General features: G+C 44.6%; 1 protein-coding gene across 1 annotated transcript; it reads right to left on the minus strand.

The window, feature by feature from the left end:
- Nucleotides 1-1,977: 1,977 nt before the first annotated feature.
- Nucleotides 1,978-20,078, minus strand: ALG11 (ALG11 alpha-1,2-mannosyltransferase). Its single transcript, XM_029602796.1, has 4 exons — nucleotides 19,807-20,078; nucleotides 14,944-15,168; nucleotides 11,278-12,200; nucleotides 1,978-3,303 (listed from the first exon to the last, which is right to left on the minus strand). The coding sequence occupies exons 1-4, from the start codon at nucleotides 19,839-19,841 to the stop codon at nucleotides 3,026-3,028; spliced, it is 1,461 nt and encodes a 486-aa protein (XP_029458656.1). The 5' UTR covers nucleotides 19,842-20,078; the 3' UTR covers nucleotides 1,978-3,025.
- Nucleotides 20,079-20,402: the final 324 nt, after the last annotated feature.

Below are 20,402 nucleotides of genomic sequence, written 5' to 3' on the forward strand. Positions count from 1 at the left end.
ACTCTTTCCTCAGTATTTATCCTCGCGCCACCTCAGGAAACTGGTTGCTGAGCTTTGAAGTTATCCCAGTCAAGCAGCTGCCTTTCATCCAGGGCAGCAAATGATCTACCTATCCCCTTTCTCCTATACGTTCTTACTGCTGCCCGCAGCAGCACAGCTGGGGCTTCCTGTGCCAGATGTTTGCAAGTTAGTCGCCCCAGGCTTCTAGTGCCCAGCTGTCCTGTTATTCAGCTCACGAGTCAATAGCGTATTAATGTCAGGCTCCCCAAGCAAAACAGTGTATAAAAGTAAAGATGGGGAATATTGACCAAGTATGTTTACTAAAGGGATAGGTGTTTAATACACAGGGTCCTTAATCTCATAAAGTGAGTTTTCAAAAGCTGTACAGTACACATAAAAAATAGCACTTAAAGGTGTAAAATAGCATATACTCGAACATATGCTATTTTAGAAACTCAATATACGCACACAAATCAGGGTCCACAAGTAAACTGGTGTAAAAAAAAAAAAGGGGGCCAACATTTGTGAGTTAGGTTGCTATTTTATAAACAATTCACGCATGTAAATGCACCACTTTATGTGCATATATTTACTCCTGATCAGTATGAGGAGTAAGTGATTGTAAACGTCTTACAAGTGAAAAAATGACTGGGTAGGGGGTCTGGGTGAAATGAGGGGAGGACTTCAGGCAGAAGAGCCAGGAGGGTCTTCAGGAGAAGCAGAGAGACTGGCTGAATTGGTAGACTAAGTAGCAAAACCAATTATTTCATTCCCGCATGCATATTAGAAAATCCCCCAACCTATGCATGTAAACACCAATTAGGGTGGGTTTTTGTTTTTTTTTAATGAATCTAAATCATGCATTTAAAATCTACTCCATATATCCCTTTAAAATCAAAAGTAATGACATGCGTGTATATAATATGCGCACACTCATCTGGCTCAATAGTACCTTTGCGCTACTTAGATGGACAAGTTCCAACTTATCCAGCTAAGGAGCAGCAAGGCACTACTTAGCCTGATAAGACTGAAAAGCACTACCAGTCCATCTAAGTAGCGCTTTTCAGACTTATTCAGTGAGTAAGGTAGCCAGACAAGTCTGAAAAAAAAAGCACTACTTATCTGGATAAATCTACAAGCACTATTTAGCTGGCTATCGGACTTAGCTGGCTAAGTAGTGGCTTTGCTGCGACTTAGTTAGATAAATTGGAACTTATCCAGATAAGTGCTGCTATTTGCACAGTTTGTGCCCATATGTACACTTATTTTCTAACCTGTACATACCATATTGCAAGCAGGTTATAAAATGCTGCAGCAACTTTGCTTGTGCCCATATACATGCATATATGGACACACACATGCAACTCTGAAAGTTGTCCCCTCTATGTAATAAGAACCCATACAAACATGTTAGAGAAGCATATACTTTTACCTTAAAACAGAAGGTGTGGTTTTGTAATCCTTTTGCAGATGAAGTCTTGGTTCCCGGTGCATCTATCAGAGATCCCTTTCCCTGGACAGATTTGGCTGCAACATGCCACATGTCTTTAATACTCAGTAAAATGCTCCTTGGAAATTTCAGATAAATTTGTCCAGGGGAGAACCCCTAATGCATGTGTTGAAACAGGCAGGCAGATTGATATGGCACTGATGAAATGCCCCTAAAATCACAAATTCCCCTAAAACCAGCACCAGAAACCCCCAATTACAATGACAGTGCAATTGTAAATAATACAAGCCCATGGACCTGTCATGTGCCCATAAAAAGAGCTTGATGTCATAACAGCTCACACTCAACTACTCAGCTTTTAAACCACTTGCCAAGCAATCAGGCAAAAGCACTGGCAGCCAGCAGCTTAAAGCCCATTTTATTTCTTGAGGAGCTTCCCAAAAATCAGGAATCAAAGCTGGAGCAGCAACAACGGAGAGAAGACTGAGCAGATGCACCCAATGTAAAGAACACCTTTGGAAGCTGTATGTATTCCATGGACTGTATTTTATTTTTTTTAATTTAAAAAGCATTTATTACCCACCTATATCAGAACCTCTGTGGTAGGCGGTTTACAACATTTAAATTGTACAATTTCAAAATACAATCAGAATCAGCTGTGGAACCTTGAGAAGGACTATACTGTGACATTTTCAAACTCTCAAATCCTAGTTATGAAGGAAATTCCTCCACTTATTTAATAACTTATTGTTGACTTGTGATACCAATTTGAAAAATGTGTTTGCTGGAGAAAAATACTATTGTTAATGCAAGCCCAGACACTCCTCCCAGAGATGCTGGAAGCAGGTGTGTGGCAGCAGCCTTCTGACTTTATTGGATTCAGGGCCTAAAGGCATTTCTAGCACCCCTGACTTGCGCTGGCACAGTTTCAGAAACACATTATTGAAAAAAATACTACAGACTAATTCTACAGACTAATTCTACAGATTCTTCCCTCAATACAGCTCATGTCCTCAGAAGAGAGAACATTTATGGAAAAGCATTTTAGAAAAAAATATATTTGCAAATTCAGAGTCCTCACCTCATAGAGGTCAATATTCAAAAGCTATTCAGCATGATTTAGCCACATAAGCGGGACTTATGCAGCTAAGTAGCAGCTGCTAAATATGCCCCTAGGTTCAATGGCCACTGCTTAGCCATGTAGATCCCTTATGCAGCTAAAACTTACATTTACAAAAAAATGGGCATGTACTGGGTGAATCAGAGGCAGAGTGAGTTAGGCACCTAACTTGTAGCCCTAATTACCCATATTCAGAGTTAGCCATATAAGTGTTTGTCTAAAGTTTAGGTGTAAACTTAGCTAGGAAGACTTATCTGCCAAAGGGCACACATATATGCATAGATTCAGCAGCATAGCTGTGCCACTGAACATATATCGTAACTTAGCCGGATTAGTCATATCCGGCTAAGTTACTTAAAGGGCCAGCACTGAATATCTACCCCACTGTCTAAAATATATATTTTGCATGTACATATCTATATAAACATTCAGCCCTCTTCATGCAGAATTACATTTCACTTATATATAAATAACTGCTCCACAGCTGACAAAAAATTAGCTTCAAATTCCTGATCTGAAAATCTGTCCACGGACTGGCGAGCATTTTGCCGGATACACAGCCTCTGTTGCGGAGTCAGTGAGAGAATGTGATCTATAGCTTTGGCATAGCTTTCTTCACTATCTGCCAGAAACCCAGTCACACAGCGTTCATATGGCACCACAATATCCATTTTCGGGCCTCCAGAATTGTGGGCCAGGATGATCGTCCCTGCTGCCATGCACTCCACAACCCCTGCAGAGAAAAGAAAGAGCACAGTGGCCTGAGCAAGCCTCTCCCTGGGAAACGCAGCAGTGGTCACTGAATTTCAGTTTACCTTTTCAAACAAAAGCCTGAATTTCCTCTGCACTGAGGTGGGCCAAATCACACCAGTGGGTTATGCACCTCTACCAGCAGATGGAGACAGAATCAATCTGACTCACTGATGTATAGCCCTGTCCTGATGTCAGCCCACCAGTTCTCTCCGTCTCCAGCAGATGGTGGACATGCATCTCCCTGCTGGGGATTGCTTGCAGTAAAAAATAAAAAAAAAAAATAGAAAAAAAAGATTCAGACGCACCACTTGAGCTCCTGAGGTGACCGACCACCTGCTTGGTGATCAATGAATTTCAGTTTACCTTTTCAAATGAAAGCCTGAATTTCATCCAGCTTTTAGAAAAATAAAGGCAAGAAAAAATCTGGGGCCATCACTTATTAGCCATAAATAAGGCCAAAATGTTCTGTTTGTATCACCTATACAGATACACTGCTGCTGGGGCTTTCTGTATGAGTACCCCAGACTAGGGACCCACTGAGCACTGACACCTCTAGACTAACCTATGCTGGTTGGATTTGTAATTAAATTACCTTTCCAAATCCAAGCTCAAGGCAAGTTACAGTTCAGTAGGTACAGTAAGTGCCTTTCTCAGAGAAGGCCTAAAATCTAACAGGGAGATTTACTATGCCATGATAGTTTATTGCAGGAGGGGCATACCCACAATATTTGGTCCCTCCCTGACAAGCTCTAATCTTTTTATTGCAGCACAAATGAGAAAAAAAAAAAAAAAAAAATTTGCACCGCAGTATGGGGCTTTCCTATGTGGCCTAGGTCTAGTCCCTGGACATTGCCCCATCATGTGATGGAGGCAAGGCAGAGTCAGCTTTAGTGGAGGGCTCAGGGAGCCGGGCCCTCCACTGAGTACTGAAGATTACTATTAGAGGTATTGGGGGGGGGGGGGGGGGGGGGGGGGGGGGGGGGGGGGGGGGGGGGGGGGGGGGGGGGGGGGGGGGGGGGGGGGGGGGGGGGGGGGGGGGGGGGGGGGGGGTTAGGAGGTGGGGATCCACCTGCCTCCCCAAACTACCAGGGTCATTTTTAGGGGGTTGGGGGGGGGGGGGGAACCCTAGACATCAGGGATATTAATTTATTTGGATGGGGTGCAGAGTGGGGAAGGGATGGGGATTTTGAAAGGGGGGGGTGTTAAAACCCAAGGAGGCACATTTAATGAAAAGGGGGAAGGATGCGGGCCATCATGCAGTTGGCATTATTCTTTTCTTTACATTTCATGGGGCCAGTGCTGCCTCAGAAGGCAGCGAGTGTCACCATTGATCCCTGGGGTGATTTGTGGACTGGAGGTGGTGGAAAGAGTTATTTTTCAGCCTCAGCACCTTTGATTTTGTCATGGGACCATTGGGAACCCGTATTAGGATCCTGATGTTCCCATGGAAAAATAGCTTCAGCTCCCTGAAATGTGCTAAAATAACAGGGCTACCTTGCGATATCACCTTATCGCAGCTTAGTAAATCCTGCTGCAAACTAAGGTCACAAGGAGCAGCAGTGATAGAAGCGAGACTTAGATCTCCCTGAACTGTCAGCACACAGGGAGAAGGCCTAGTGGTTAGAGCAGTAGGCCAAAAACTAGGGAAACCAAGGTTCAAATCCCACTTCTATCACTGAGGCTCCCTGGGACCTTGGGCAAGCCACTTTATCTCCTATTGCCTGAGGCACTCATTAAGATTGTAAATTCCCTGGGGTAGGAGCTCATTGTGCCCCAATTACTAATAATGCTGTAAGCCATCTTGATTATTATTTAGAAAGGTAGGCTAAAAAGGAAAATCTAAACCCACCATATGCTCTGTTTACTTCTTAAAGGTACAGAAGACCTTGATATCCTGGTTTATGAGTCCCAAACCTGTCAGCCAATCTGGCTTTTACAAGCTTCATGTATGCTATTTGCATTTGTTGAGGCCTACCTGCAGCTCATTCACAGGGCCAGGAAGCACTCAACAAGGCTTTCTGCCTGGTTTGCACCCCAGTCTCTCTAACCTCCATTTTTCCTCCTTAAACATTCTGGCTCAGTCTGAGTTAGATATATTCACAATCAGAGGCTTTCATGCATCCGTATATACTACAAATAATTTAGAAATGTCAAAGTGAGAAAAAAATGTTAAGGGTTAAAAACCTCCCTAGTCCTGGTAGCTGTTTAGATTATTGTGCAGTTTGATAGTATGAAAACCTGAGTTTAAATTAAATAAGGGTACTTGTACACTTATCTCCCCAGGCTGGAGCAGAACTAATAAAGACAACAAAAAAATGGACTTGGATAAGGAGCAATCTCTGACAAGTGATCAAGTTTCCTCAGCTGGCAGCTGAGATATATCCTTAGTAGCGAGGACAAGAAGACTGGATGGGCTAGCCATTCTTTTTCTGTGGTCATCTAGGTTAGACTCCTGGATTGCACATATCAACAGGCAAGGCAGAAAATAGGATCCTAGGCTTCCTGTGTGCTCTTGCAATTCTCACCTCCCTCTACACCAAAGCCCAAATCCAAGAGGGCAACAGCTGCTCACCTCCCTTTCTCCCCACATCCCTGCAATGTGTAGTACCATTCTGTTACGTTTATGGAAAAGATACCAGGGCCAGCCCGTTAGGGTTATGGCACATGAAGCTGTGCCTTCAGCTAGTGCATTGAATTGTAAAGAATGTCATGTTTAGTTGCCCACTTCTGTTTATTAGGTATGCATTTTATGTATGTTTTATTGTTTGCCACCAAGAGTTAATTATTGAGCGCGTTATAAATTTTCATATAAACAAACAGTGGACCAGCAACTGAGTCCTGCTGCAGTTCTACTAATTAGTGGAGCCAAAGGGCTTGCATCAATATTTTCTCCTTCATGGAGCATCCCCGAAATTGCACCACAGCTGTAGAAAGGCTTTATCCAAAGTAAATAGCTAAACCCAAATGGATTCAGCCCCAGAGGATACCAGCAGGAAGCAGATTCCCAGAGGACTCCTTCCCATTCACTCCTGTACTGCAGGGAGCTATAATGTGCGTCATCGCTGGCACCAGCAACAACCAAAAACCAGGCCCCGCACGAAGGTGGCAGCAGCCTGGGCAAAACATTTTAATTAAACTATTCACACGTCTCCCTTTCGATACATTCTTTTCAAATTCACATTTTGCATGTATGCTCAGAAATACATTATACAAATACAGTGGAAGATAGACCCAAGACTTCCTACTAGTAACCCATGGGATGTGCAAACTGATAAGCCAAGAAATGCAGCTCAACCCCAAATGGCATCCAGCTTGGCTACTTCAAGTCCTGCTCTAAGGCAAAGATAAAGCTTTATCTAAGTTTGGGACTTCCCCCAAACCTGTCCTGGGTGACTCCACAGTCAGTCAAGCTTGCAGGATGTCGATAATGAATATTCATGAGATAAGACACACACGCTGGAGCCCCAGCAGATGCAAACTTATCCCTTGAAGATCCCGAACACACAACTGGCTGTGGGGGCCCCAGGAAAGGTTTAGAAAGCTCTGATTTACTTTAGGGGGTTAGATTCAAATTTTACATTATTTGTGATGTTTTTCACAAAATTACCTTTGTATTACATTATAGTCCTGAACTATTAAGCCTTTAAGTTGTTAGATAAGTATCAGCAGCATACCTAAAGGAAAATTGGATCTTACTGCTAATTTTCGTTCCTATAGTATCACGAATCAGTCCAGACTACTGGGTTTTGCCTCCCTTCCAGCAGACAGAGACAGAGAAAAACTTGAAGAGCACCCCCTCTTAATCTGGTGTACCACCTGCGTCCCTTCAGTATCAACATTACCAAAGCAGAACAACCAATGGTTAGATCAAGCAAGGACAAGACGACAACCAAACCATGTACATGTAAGAAGTAATCTGAATTCTTCTACAGTACCTAGGAATCAGACAGAAATTACTGTACATAGAAAAAGAGTGGACTCTGAAAAAGAAATGCTAGACACTCTCCCCCCCCCCCCCCCCAAAAATGGGCAGGTGTCTGAACTGATCCTTGGTACTACAGGAATGAAAATTAGCAGGTAAGAACCAATTTTCCTTTCCCTGTACGTACCCGGATCAGTCCAGACTGCTGGATTGTACCAAAGCTTCCCAAACTGGGGTGGGACCTGGAGAGTCCCACTCAAATGACACTGCTCCCAAAACAGTTGACGTCCAGTGCCTGGATGTCCAAACGATATCTGGCAAAAGTGTACAGAGACTTCCAAGTCGCCACTCTGCAGCTTTCTTGCGGCAAAACCAACTGGCTCTCTGCCCAGGAAGCTGCTTGCGACTGGATCGAATGAGCTTTTAAACCGTCTGGAACAGGCTGTCCGCGGCAAATATAAGTGGAAGTGATAGCCTCTTTCAACCAGCGGGCAATGGTAGTTTTAGATGCTTTATGTCCTCTCTTAGCACCACTTCACAGAACAAAAAGATGATCTGAAACTCGAAAGGCATTGGTGACCTCGAGGTAATGCAAAAGAACTCTTCTGACATCTAGACGCTTCAATTCTCTAGCAGGAGGAGTATCCCGATCAAAAACTGGAAAGGCCGGAAGTTCCACTGACTGATTTAAGTGGAAGGCCGCGACAACCTTTGGAAGAAAGGATGGAATCGTTCTGACCGACACCCCGGAATCAGAAATCTGTAGGAAAGGCTCCCTACAGGACAGGGCTTGAATCTGAGACCCTCCTAGCGGAGCAGATAGCCACCAAAAACACCATCTTGACAGTTAAATCCTTTAAGGTGGCTTTCTTGAGGGCTGAAAAGGAGATTCACATAACACCTGGAGCACCAAATTAAGACTCCACGAAGGAGAAATGGAATGGACCGGAGGGTTCAAGTGCTTCGCCCCTCTAAGAAAATGTACCACATCAGGGTGCACTGCCAGAGTCGCACCCTCAATCTTGCCTCCAAGACAACCCAAAGCTGCTACTTGTACCCAGAGGGAACTAAAGGATAACCCCTTGCTGAGGCCTTTCTGTAGAAATGCAAGAATCTGTGCCACCAAGGCCTGATGAGGAAGGACCCCTTGCTCACTACACCAAGAGTTGAAGACCTTCCATACCCTGACATAAGTTAGAGAGTTAGAGATGACATCCTCAGGATAACCTTTTTCAACTGTCTTCTCTCATAAGCCAGGCCGCTAGACAAAAGCGATCCGCCTGGTCTAAAAATACTGGACCCTGACACAGCAGGTTTGGAAGATGACTTAGGTGCAGAGGACCGTCCAAAGCCAGGTTGACTAGGTCCACGAACCAAAATCTCTGAGGCCACTCCGGAGCTACTAGGATAATTGTCCCTGGGCGAGTTTCTATTCGTCTCAGAATCTTGCCTAACAGAGGCCATGGGGGAAACACATACAGCAGAACGTTGTGGGGCCAAGGAAGAACTAGAGCATCTACCCCTTCCGCCCCATATTCCCTTCTGCGACTGAAAAAGCGAGGTGCCTTTGCATATTTCTGAGTCGCCATCAAGTCCAAATGAGGGGTGCCCCATCGGCGAGAGATGAGCGTCATTGCATCCAAGGACAGTTCCCATTCTCCGAAGTCCAGTCGTTGACTGCTAAGAAAATACATCTGTACATTGTTGACCCCCGCTCTGTGAGAGGGCCGACTTCAATCCAGCTCCTGGGCTGTTCTAAGAGACTATCGTGTGAGTGTTACCATCAAGGTTCTGTTCCTGAACTCTGCATACTCTGCCTACTCACTATCTCAGTTTCTCTACAGCTCAGCCTTCCTGGGATCATTGTTCCAGTGCCTGAGGGACTACAGCCCAGCCGGGCTCTTCCAGCTCACTACTGCCACCTCTGGTGGTTCTCAAAAACTGTTTAATAAAAGAACATGTGTGCGTCTGTCTCCCAACTCTGAGCCTGACCGGTGGTCCCTCTCGGGATCTTTCCCCGAGGGCGTGGTCAGCTGCCACCAGCCCAAGGATCCACCCACAACTATCACAAATAATAACAAGCGGGTCTGAGTCCCCAGGACAGGGCCCCCCCTGATCCCCACGGGGCAAGGGACCTCAGATCTTCCAAATTCTATCAGCACCCTTCCAGGGCAGTGGATCTTCAGACAATCTGCACGCCCCTGTTTTCATCCTACTGTGACATGCTCGCTCGATAAGCTTTGTGCATTAATAGCACGGAGTCTGTAGTAAAGACAGGCTGGCCCCTAGAATCCCCCACCGGGAGAACGGAGTCGTTATCAGGGGAATCTGGAAATGAACCCTGAGGACTCCCAGGACTCAAGTCAGGAGGAGAAAGTTGAGGTGGAAGATCCCCCTCCCCCTGCTGCTCAAGCTGTCGTAGCAGCAAATGAATCCAAAATGGCTGCCGTTCCCATGCTCAGCAAGAACAAGTCAGCCTGATTCCCCTGCTCAGTTGGCTGCTTGCCTGCACCGCTGGACTTAGCAGATGTTCTTCCTGCCACACCCGATAATCCCTCCCCACTGGGGGGGCATCGAGAACACAGACCTGCATGAGAGAGCCGCAAAGCTGGCTCCCCGCAGGCGGTGCATGTGGAAGCTCACAGCATGGCTGGTGAGGGGAGGAGCGCGAGAGAGAGACACACACAGCAAGCCAAAAATAGAATCGGAGCCCAGGAGACAAAGATAAGACAGTGAACCCACTGCTGCCAAGCTCACAGAGTCACCAGGCAGCCACGAGGCTAAGCAAAAATGGCTCACTATTTTTTTTTTTTTTTTTTAACTTTACCAGAGGAATGGAGGCTTCTCTGGAGACAGGGCAAAGAAGGGGGAGGGACCAGACCACAGATACTCACCCCAGGCGGATCAAGGGAGCAGGTAGGGTGTTCAACCCTAGTTCTGGGTTTACCTGCAACCAAGGGGGATGGTCCCACCAGGACCTGCCTACCCCCTGGGAGGATCAGCACCACTTGCTGTCCTGCTTGATCTGCTATTTAGCTTTTCAAAGTAATTTCCCTTCTTTTTTTTTAAATTTCAATATCAGTTCAGGACCGCGGGTTCTGCTCCACCTCCATCTGCTGGAGACAGAGAAATACTGAAGGGACGCAGGTGGCACATCAGATTAAGAGGGGGTGCTCTTCAAGTTTTTCTCCTTCTCTATCTGCTGGAAGGGAGGCAAAACACAGCAGTCTGGACTGATCCGGGCACGTCCAGGGAAAATGGATTACAGACTAGCAATGCTCTTCTTTCCATGTTAATACAAATTTGGATGCACAGACTTCCCCCATAGGTCAACATTAGAGAATTCTACCAAAAACCTGCTAGAGACAGTACTAAACTGTACCAGCATGAGGAGCCAGCACGCTTCTCACTTGCTCTATTTCCTTGTTTTTCTTTGCTCCCCTTCCTCTGGCTCCTCCATAGCAGTGACCTGTCTTCACCATGCGGTGGCGGGGGTGCTGTTCCGGGCCACAGCAGCAGTTCCTGCCCTTGCAAAACCATTAAAGCTGTATTTAGCAAGCAGGATTTTTGAAGGCTGCTTTGGTACAAGAAAACCTCATTAAAATGTAATGCATTTAAAATTAAAAACCTTGTATCACATTTTCAAAAACCCTGTAGTCAAAAAGAATAAGCATTTGTTCAGTAGAAAGTTCTAAAACAAGGCAGGAGAGGGGTGGTCAGGGATAAAGTACAAGGTGGCAGATGCATGGTGCAGCCTCTCAGTGGGGGGCAAAAAGGTAACAATTCAAGAAGGCAAAAGACAAGTAGAGTGGATTTTTGGGGGCATGGAAGCAAAAGTAAGGCCAGAGATCATGCAAGGTCTGTGATACTGCAGTAGACAGGGATAACAAACAGAGCACAGGGGCTCTGAAGATACAGAATGTGGCAGCAAGTATATTTTTCATATGTAAATATACACACATGCCATATGATTCCCTATAAGAAATGACCGACAACTGCTCTTTAACATATCCGAGTACATAATCAACTTACCAATACCAAAATGCTCATTCCACATGGTGTGTAGACCAATGGTTGCGTTACCAAGGTGCCTCTTGAGTTCTTCAAATGGAATATTTATTTTAAATTCAACATCGACGCCTAGCTCTGTGCAAAGACTTTTAAGTTGAGATACCCTCTGCTCATCTTCTTCATTCCGACAACCTCCAATCAAGACTAGTTTTAGCTGCGTCTTACGATCGGCATTCTTCTCTTTCAGATAGGTACTGAATGCGCGGATTTGCATAGCATGGTCCTTTTCTGGCCTGAACTGACCCACAGAGACTATGGAATGCTCGGTCTGGCTCTTCTCATTTATCTGAACATCCAGGAACGTTTGTACATCACAAGGTGGATACACAACACTAGTGCGATCCCCAGCCTTCCACAGGAGCAGAATGTGATTTTGGGTCCATGAAGAATTGACCATGATAATATCACTGGAAGTGCCAACCCATCCATAGAGGTAAGCAAACATATAATAATAGACCAATTTCAGCTTGCTAAAGATAGGATTGGTAGTGATAAAGGCAGCATTGTTAAATCGGACATCTTGATTGCGCACCACGGACAACATGTCAATGCTGATGGTGGGATAGTGAACATAACACCCTACACGGCAGTTTCCCAGATACTTAAAGAGAGGAAGTGTGAAAGCATAGCCCATGGAGTCTATGTACACATCAGGGACACATTTCACTAGAGCTTCCCAGCCAAGGAAGATGGAGCCAAGGCTCTGGCATAGCAAGGTGAAGTGTGGGTAATGACGAGGTTCCACCAGGTAGCGCTTCTCTAGAAACACAAACTTCACGGGCTCAGTCAACTTGATATTAAACCTTCTGAATGCACCATCTAAAATCTGTTCTCCGGTGACCTCTTTATCGCCTGTGTAAACCACATAGGTAGCATCCTTGTACCTGCAAAGAACAAAGCAATTTGACTGAAGCTTGTGTTTACAACAGGAAACTCAATCGCTGCAGTAATAGGGATCCATTTTCTGGTCTCCAGTTTAAAAAGGTTAAGCTCCAGGCATGCATGTTTAGCTGAACTATTTAGAATATTCACCAGTTATTTTATGCATTGCATGTATAATTAAAGCAGCACGGCCATCTACGGCAAATGTTTCCCAGGAACTACTAAAAAGGTTCAACAAACTGATGTAAAACCAATAATTTGGCTTACCCTTCCAAATTCCAAGCTCTCCTTAGCACTTTGTTCTTCCTTTGCCCCCTGCAGTGGCATTCTGATCTTTGAAAGACATTCCCATGTGTCTACAGATGGGACATGTAAATGAAAAAGGCTGTCCAGGCCTGAGAAGGGATCCACTGCTCTGGCAAGGCTATGCTCAGCTATTTCAACATCTCACTTTTGTGACTCCCAAAGTCAGACAGTTGCAGAATATTAAAACAAATGCAGTGGGAAGAGATGTAAATCTAAGAACTTTCTTAAATGGCAGACAAGCAAACAATTTGATACTGTATTAATAAAATACTATGGCTACCCCCAAAATTCATGGTAAGCCGTGCACCCGTCCATCTCCTGTCACACATCTCACCTTTCTATTTTCCCCCTCTCTGCCACTCATCTTTCCACCACCCTCATTTTTTGAGCCCCATATCCTCCCATCTCTATGCTTTCCTCACCTCGCCTTTCACGGCATGTCTTGGATGCTGTGTTTGATGCTTTGGTAACTGAAGAATTTTGTCTTTTTTCTTTCTTCTTAAATCTTATTTAGATTGATTTAATCTTTTGTTTTCCTAGAGGCTGCACCTCTGCCCACTAATCCCACCAATGAGCACTCCATTCTGAGCTATGTTCCTGCCTAGCTGTAAAATGCAAAATATAACTGAATGAGGTGAGTGACTAACACATAGCAGGCGATAGGCTGGAAGGAAGGGCAAGGACAGAGCTCCTGCTTCTCCCACTGATTGAGCATTAAGGGAAACCCCCCAAAAAGAGGAGTTTAGAACTGCATGCCAACTTCAAAGAGGGCATTTATGACTCCATGACCTGCACGTATGTTACAGATGCTCCAGGTGTGTGGGTGTATTGTAGTTCTTTAGAGGTGGAGAAATGAGAGTAGGTGTCAGTGCGTGTGTGGAGCCTTGGTGAAGGGTGCAAGTCGAAAAGGTTGAAAGGATGGTGTGACTACCAAAGTGGTGTAAAGTTGACGCATGGGTGTGGGCACTCTTTACCCCTTGCACTGTGCAGTTTATCCTCTCCCGCTCTAGGCATGTGAGGGTGACCTGTGCAGGTGAGATGTATGTGTGTGTGTGTGGGGGGGGGGGGGGGTGTGTCATGGTGGTGTTGCAAAGATGTGTCTGTCTTGGGGACATATGCATGCGAGGTGGGGGTAGCAGTTCGTGTGTGGGTATAGGTGGGATGTGGATGTGTGTGCATGCACTCTTTACTCCTTGCACTTTCCATTTTATCCTTCTCCCCCTCCCACCCCCCACTGTGTATGTGTGGGTTGCAAGCAGGGAATATTTGTATTAAGTCCCACTGTACTGCTGTGGATTCTTTCAGCTTTAGCCCTGAGCACTCTTCTACAGACAGACGAAAGATTTAGGCCAGGGCTTTTTAACCTATTGAAGTGTGAGCTAATGCTACTCATAGTAAAAGCTAGAATGACTAAAACTGCTACAAAATAGGAGTCAAATTATTTTCTGGCTGTACGCAGAAAGTACTAGGTGCTCCACATATGTTATCAATAGTTTAAGGACATCTGCACTATGCATTTGTATAAAAAAAAGGAGACTGGAGCTGCTATGCCAGTCCAATCTGAGAATAAAGCACTCCTCTGAAATGGATAAACCAATGACTTAGTCATTTATGGGGGAACATCAAGATTTGATTCTCTGATTCATAACTGGTGCCTGTAATGGGTTCATCCAGCACTTTTGCTGTAGGAGAGGTAAACTTATCATCCCCCTCAGGGGCAGGATTATGCCTGGTAGTGCTGCCTAACCAATGAAGGCAGTCTCAAGTGTCACAAAGACTAGCAAAATGAAAACTGTCAAAAAGACACAGGACTGGATAGCTCAGGAACAGACAGCAGGTTTCCAGGTCAAATCCAGCTTGGGTTGGCAGTGACTTGAGTCTTCACCATTTGAATGCTGCTGGGTGGACTCTATGCAGGAAGCTGGCTTGCTCAATCCAGCTCCCAATGGACATTGTGGCAATAACTGGAACCATTATTGCAGTCTCAGAAGACAGGCCCAAAAACGTGCAGACCTGGAGACAATTACTTTCTCAGCTCTTGGAGCTGGATCCACCAGAGCAGAGGCAGATTAGCAGAGGCAGGGTGGAGTAGCTAAACAGGGGGCTCCGATTCCCAGAGTTGCCAATCTGGCATCTTTCACCAGCACTAAACTGTCAAAAGACCACCACCACTGGGCTGTAAGTTTCTGATAAGAACATAAGAAATTGCCATACTGGGTCAGACCAAGGGTTCATCAAGCCCAGCATCCTGTTTCCAACAGTGGCCAATCCAGGCTTTATCTTTCACTTAACACAGTATGCATGACCTCACAACTAATTTGCTGTACGTATATAAAAATGATGAAAAAAAGCATAAAACAATTAGAGGATGACTCTTCCGCATCCGGCACCTCCACATCTCCCCCTCCTGATGCTCTGAAAAAAAAAGTGGGCAGATACCTTTTCTGAAGGGCTCGTAGGGCGCACCACAGCACTCTCTCCCCGCCGCCACCAGCATTGCAGTATGGATGGAAGAATGCAACCACTAACGACTTTTTGCCATATTCTGTTGTAGTCTCAGATTGCCTCCTCTTCTGTTTTAGCCAGAGCCGAATGCCCCAGATCAGGCAAAGGAAAAGAGCTCCGCTCACCAAAAGCCCAGGGATAAAGAAAGAAAACAGCAGCCTAGAACAGAAGGACAAAAGGAAATTAAAGTACTTAATCCCAATTTCATAACCAATTCGCCAGCCAGAGCCTGTCTTGGCTATGAGTTTCGGTTTCCAATGGTTTTGAAATAACATGAAACGCCTGGATACCAGCCCTGACTCGAAAACGATAAACTGTTCCTCTATCAACTTTTTTCCCCTCCTCTCATCCAAAATCATTCATGTCACCTGGTAACAGCTTTTTTTTCTGTTTGTTGCTGGAATTTTCAATAATGTTTTGGCTCTCAAGACAATTTTAGCAGTCGACTGTCACCAAATTCCGTAAAACACTCGTCAGCAGTCTTGCCCCATGTCCTCTGAACTTACCTTTTGCTTCGACCTAAGTTTTCTTCAATGCCCAACATCAAGGGAACCCCTTGATATGTGGTCTTGTGCGGTCGCTATTTTAAGAACAGCTTCTTTGTGACTGTCAGTTGATGTTAGAGAAAAGCATTACATTCAACATAAGGTTGGCGCTTGAAAGATTGTATTGGCAATACTTGAAGAAGAAAGAGTATTTATAATATTTAAACTTCTAAATTGGGTTGGTACACTGCAATATATAAAGAAAAAAATATAAGGTCGGAGGAGGTTGGTTAATGATTATATGGAATACATTACTGGATGGTAGTGACAAAATAACATGGTATGAAACCTTCCACTCACACCTTTAAAAATTGTTTTGCTGGTTCTTGTTCAGACATAATTTGAAGTTTTTGGAATAAGTGTTGAAAAATAGATTTTAAGTTTTCACAGGAGTTTAAAAGATAAAATAAAGAAATTAACAAAATAATGAACTAAGGGGGTGACATTAATTGAGTTTCAAAGTGTGTCTCTCTCTGAATATAGTTTGAGTGCATTGACTTATTGCTATCTCATTTTCTTCTTTGGCATAGAAATTTGCATATGTTATGTTTACTAATCAATGGGAGATCAGTTTTCAAAATGCTTGATCTCAACTCATGGAAGTGCAGCTTTCAAAATGCTCAATAGTATCACAATGTACTCTGATCTCCCAGAGATTACAAGTCAACTGAACTATCCCATTTCCCTATAGAAAAGGGAAATAAGTGTCAGGGGGATATGAAACCTGTGAGCTCGGGATCACAGGGCACTCGTGCTCCAGTATCTGTGGCAGAATTTTGAATGAAATTAGATGAACGGTTCTTAGACACATACACAGACATGAAAATCTTATAAAGTAAGTTTCCCTATAGGAAACTAGGCTAAAAATATATTGGGATGCTTTCCTCCTAAATTTGAAATGGGTTTGCTACTTGATTTTTCTTCCATAACACTGTCAAAATTTACAGTCTGATTCATTCCATTGCATTTCTGGTAATGCAAAAATGCATTGTTCCTAATTGAAAAAGAAATCCCTCCATGCCACTGGGTTAGTGATATTTTCACTGCTAGTAAATATTATTTCCATTCTAAAAAATATGGAGGATAATTTCTACAAGGCTCAGGGAGGATTTAAAAATCATAGTTAAGTCACCATTTCCCAACCAGTCTGCCATAACATACATGTGTGCCTTAGAAAAAAAAAAAAAAAAAAGAGTCACCACTACCTGATTCTCAGGTCCAACCTATCATCTGGGCTCTGCTCTCAGCAGCTCACAGCAACAAGAGATACCAGCAGTAGCTCTTAAACATGTATAAGCTCCTCAGTACCTGTGTGGTCATGTATGCCTCTCTTTCTTAGCTATGGGATGAGCCCTGGAGTATGGGAATTGATGGGCAGCATACAGGACATAGATAGCTGAATCCCACTTTGTACAGTGCCTACATGGCGCATAGTACCTCCTCTGCCTCCCACTCTGCTTTCTTCCAGACTATCCTATCCCCAGGCTGAGTGAGATGGGGAAAGCATGCACATTAAGTGCTGCCAGCATCACTAGTAAAGGAGCGCTGGTAGCCATGATAACTCACTACTCTAATTTCTCCTTTCTCCTTCTAAAGGGAGATGATCCATTGTGATGGGTTCGTGTGGCTCTGTCCCTTCTTTCCCTTGGGCTTTCAGTTATTTGCTGGCTCTTCTTTGGGCCATGTGTGACCTTCTCCATGTCTGTACTACCCACTCCAAACAGGCTGGGGTACCAGATAATATGTTTAATGTAGATGTGCCATGGGCTTGAAAAGACTGAGAAACAAATAAATTAAGCACCTTGCCTTCCCTGGTGCTCCCCTATCCGGGTATTACTGAGATCTACTGAGTTCAGGCTCTCCAAGACCAGTGTTGCTGGAGGTGAATTCAGCAACACTAAATTTTGTAACCCAGCTACATGTTTTCTTGGACACAGTACTTTTAGAGTACCTGAATAACAAAATTAACAACACCGAAAGGCATGAATACAACCACTGTGACCCATAATGCACTATTTTATTAAAAAACATTATATATATAACCTATCAGAATTTCTAGGTGGTTTACAATAAAACAATTATAAGATAAGCCATACATCAAATAATCAACTGCAAAACATTATAAAAACCACCACAGACCAACCAAAAAAACACAATGAACATTATGAAAATAAATGGAAAGATGTAAACTGGTCCAGAGAGATACCCATGTCCTGTTTCTCTCCTCTGCAGCAGCTGAAGAAGGCAGTGCTCATGAACTCTGGTGAAGTGTCTGCTAATATTACAGAAACTTGATTCCTGAAAGAATCATAGAGTCACAGAACCCAGAGCCCTACATAATAAATGATGGCAAAAAGACCAAATTGGCCTATCCAGACTATGCAGTTACAATTTTTTCCTCTTTGGATAGATGAGCATACAAATTATTATTCTCATAGTCAACCCAACACCAGTACCTCCTCCTCCCACCCATGACTTTTAACATAACCCAGAGTTTCCCAAACTGTGGGTAAGGACCCCAAATGGGGTCACAAGTGCCTCAAACAGCAGTGCTCGTGTAAGTCAGCATGGGACCTGTGACCCGGCATGCTATCACAGCCCCTGCAGTGGCCTGTACTTATTTATTTTTATTTAAAAGTTTTTATATACCGACATACACTCTGAGTATCACATTGGTTTACATTAAAACATGAATTTTAGCTTATAAATGCTTTACAGAGAACTCTTGATATTTATTTATTTTATTTATTTAACAGTTTTTTATACCGACCTTCATAGTAATAACCATATCGGATCGGTTTACATTTAACAAGGGAATAACTGGAGTAACAATTCAAGTAAACGAGAGCTAAACAATAGGTAGGAATAAGTCAAAGTTACAATCAACAGGGAAAGAGAACTTGGAATATATGCGAGTAATATGAGCTATTTATAATGCAACAAAACATGAACTTAGAAACTCGCTTTAAGATAAGTTATGTTAATAGGAAGCCTGCACTAGGCGAGATCAGGGCCACTACAGAATCTGTGAGCTTGTACTAACTCTTAGGCCCCATGATGACTTCCACTACTAATGCTGCTGCGGATCACCATCGGCTTAGGACCAGCCAAGGAGAGGAGGGCCAAGTACAGGTATGCATGAGCTAGTGGAGGCTTCTTTCTCCTCATCAACTACTGAATCTACCCCAAAGAAAAAAAGTTGCCCCCGTCAACAGCCTGCCCTCTCGTTTCATCAGTTTTCAGCCATTTTTGTGACCGGGGTCCAAAGGAAAATGGTGTCACTGATCCTGGCCTGGGGAGTTTGAAGGATGGGGGTGTTTGATGGAAGGAATCAGATGCAGTGTTGGATCAGCTGGAGAGGAATTGGTTGCAGAGGACGAGAGAACAAAAATAACTAAGATCAACTAGAGGAAGTAAGATATGCTGAGGGATGAGAGAATGGCTGAAGGGAAGGAGGTGAGCCTGAGAGTTGAGAGGGGATGGGGGATAAGCGTGAGGTGTGAATAGGGAACAGACAGAGAGAAAGAGGATGACAGAGGATAAGTTGGGAGTTATAAGAAGAGCTTGGGGATGAAAAGATCAGCGGGGGGGGGGGGGGGGGGGTGAAAGAGGGAATGGGCTGGACATGCAAGGATGAGATCAACTAGGCGGGTTGAAATTAAGAGAGAAGGTTCACTGGAAGGAAACAGATTAAGCAAGCAAGTCCCCTGGAGAAGATGGAGATTGAGAAAGGGTATCAGCTGGAGTATGGGGGAAGGGAAAAGTGGAGTGACTGAGGGGAAATGTATCCCTCCTAATTTGTTCTGGTTGTCTTTTGGGGGTCAGGTGAATTTTCAAGTGCTAAATGTGGGGGGGGGGAGGGGATGTAAACATTTGGGTAAAAGTTTGGGAAGCTCTGCCTTAACCTTCAACCACTTTTCCTACCACTGCACTCCATAGCAGTCCGAAGCACGCCCAAAATCTATTAAAAGTACAGCACTGGCTTCCACCAGCTCAATTTGTAGGCCATCTCCTCTATGAGTCTTACAAAATCCAAAATCCAATGCCCGAACTTATAAGAACTGCTGAAGTAACAGACACACTGAAGGCCACAAGAACCGCTAACGACCGGATACTACGAGCCCCCGATGTCACAGACACCATGAAGCCCGCGGGAATCCCCGTCGGAAAATACCCCGACGCTCGTAGGGGCTGCTGACGTCATGCCTCCCCGTAACGCCCTCCGAAACCGCTGGACTATCTCCACTCTTACCTCATCAGTGAGCACAGGTACAAGCACAGCGCCATCTTTGCCAGCAACGCATAACCTCTGGCCGCGGAAACAATTCTCCGACAGCCGCTAATTCACGCCCCATTCATTCAGAGACTAACACCGAATGACGCAAGCCGCCGGCTCCCGCGCTCCTCTCAGCATCTTGCTGAATGGCTGCAGCCGTTGCTTTGAGAAGCGGGCGTGTTTGTTTCCTTAGCAACGTCGTTAACAAACCAACCTGCAGTTGACCGAAAAAGGAACCAATGAGGGTGATGAGGGCGGGCCTTCGTAAATTCATAGAATCTTCGGGAGGCGGATCTAGCCTTGCACGAGGGCTCGGTGTCTTAAGTTAGCGTCTATGCAGCCGCAATGTAAAATGTGGAGCAACCCTGGGATTCTACTCCTATTCGTCCAACCAAGCTGTTGTGCTTGATCTGCGCGCATGCTATTCTGGGTAGCCGCGGGATCTTTAGTACATCTTTTGAGCAATGCTAATAAAGTCCTGCTTTTCAGGCTAGGAAAGGTCGTGAACTTTGTGTAACTTGATGGTGATTGGTTCTGGTTTAGTAAAGTCCAAAGTCCATGCTCTGCTGATT

The sequence above is a fragment of the Rhinatrema bivittatum genome, chromosome 5 (assembly GCF_901001135.1).
Source record: "Rhinatrema bivittatum chromosome 5, aRhiBiv1.1, whole genome shotgun sequence".
In the NCBI taxonomy this organism is placed as follows: Eukaryota; Metazoa; Chordata; class Amphibia; order Gymnophiona; family Rhinatrematidae; genus Rhinatrema; species Rhinatrema bivittatum.

What these genes read in the sequence shown, in the direction of transcription:
- ALG11 (XM_029602796.1), bottom strand. Translation starts at nt 19,841, where the DNA reads ATGGCGCTGTGCTTGTACCTGTGCTCACTGATGAG. An exon ending in CTACGAGCCCTTCAGAAAAG is followed by an intron (nt 12,201 to 14,943) that starts GTATCTGCCCAC and finishes TGTTCTTTGCAG; the next exon opens with GTACAAGGATGCTACCTATG. An exon ending in GAATGAGCATTTTGGTATTG is followed by an intron (nt 3,304 to 11,277) that starts GTAAGTTGATTA and finishes TTTTCTCTGCAG; the next exon opens with GGGTTGTGGAGTGCATGGCA.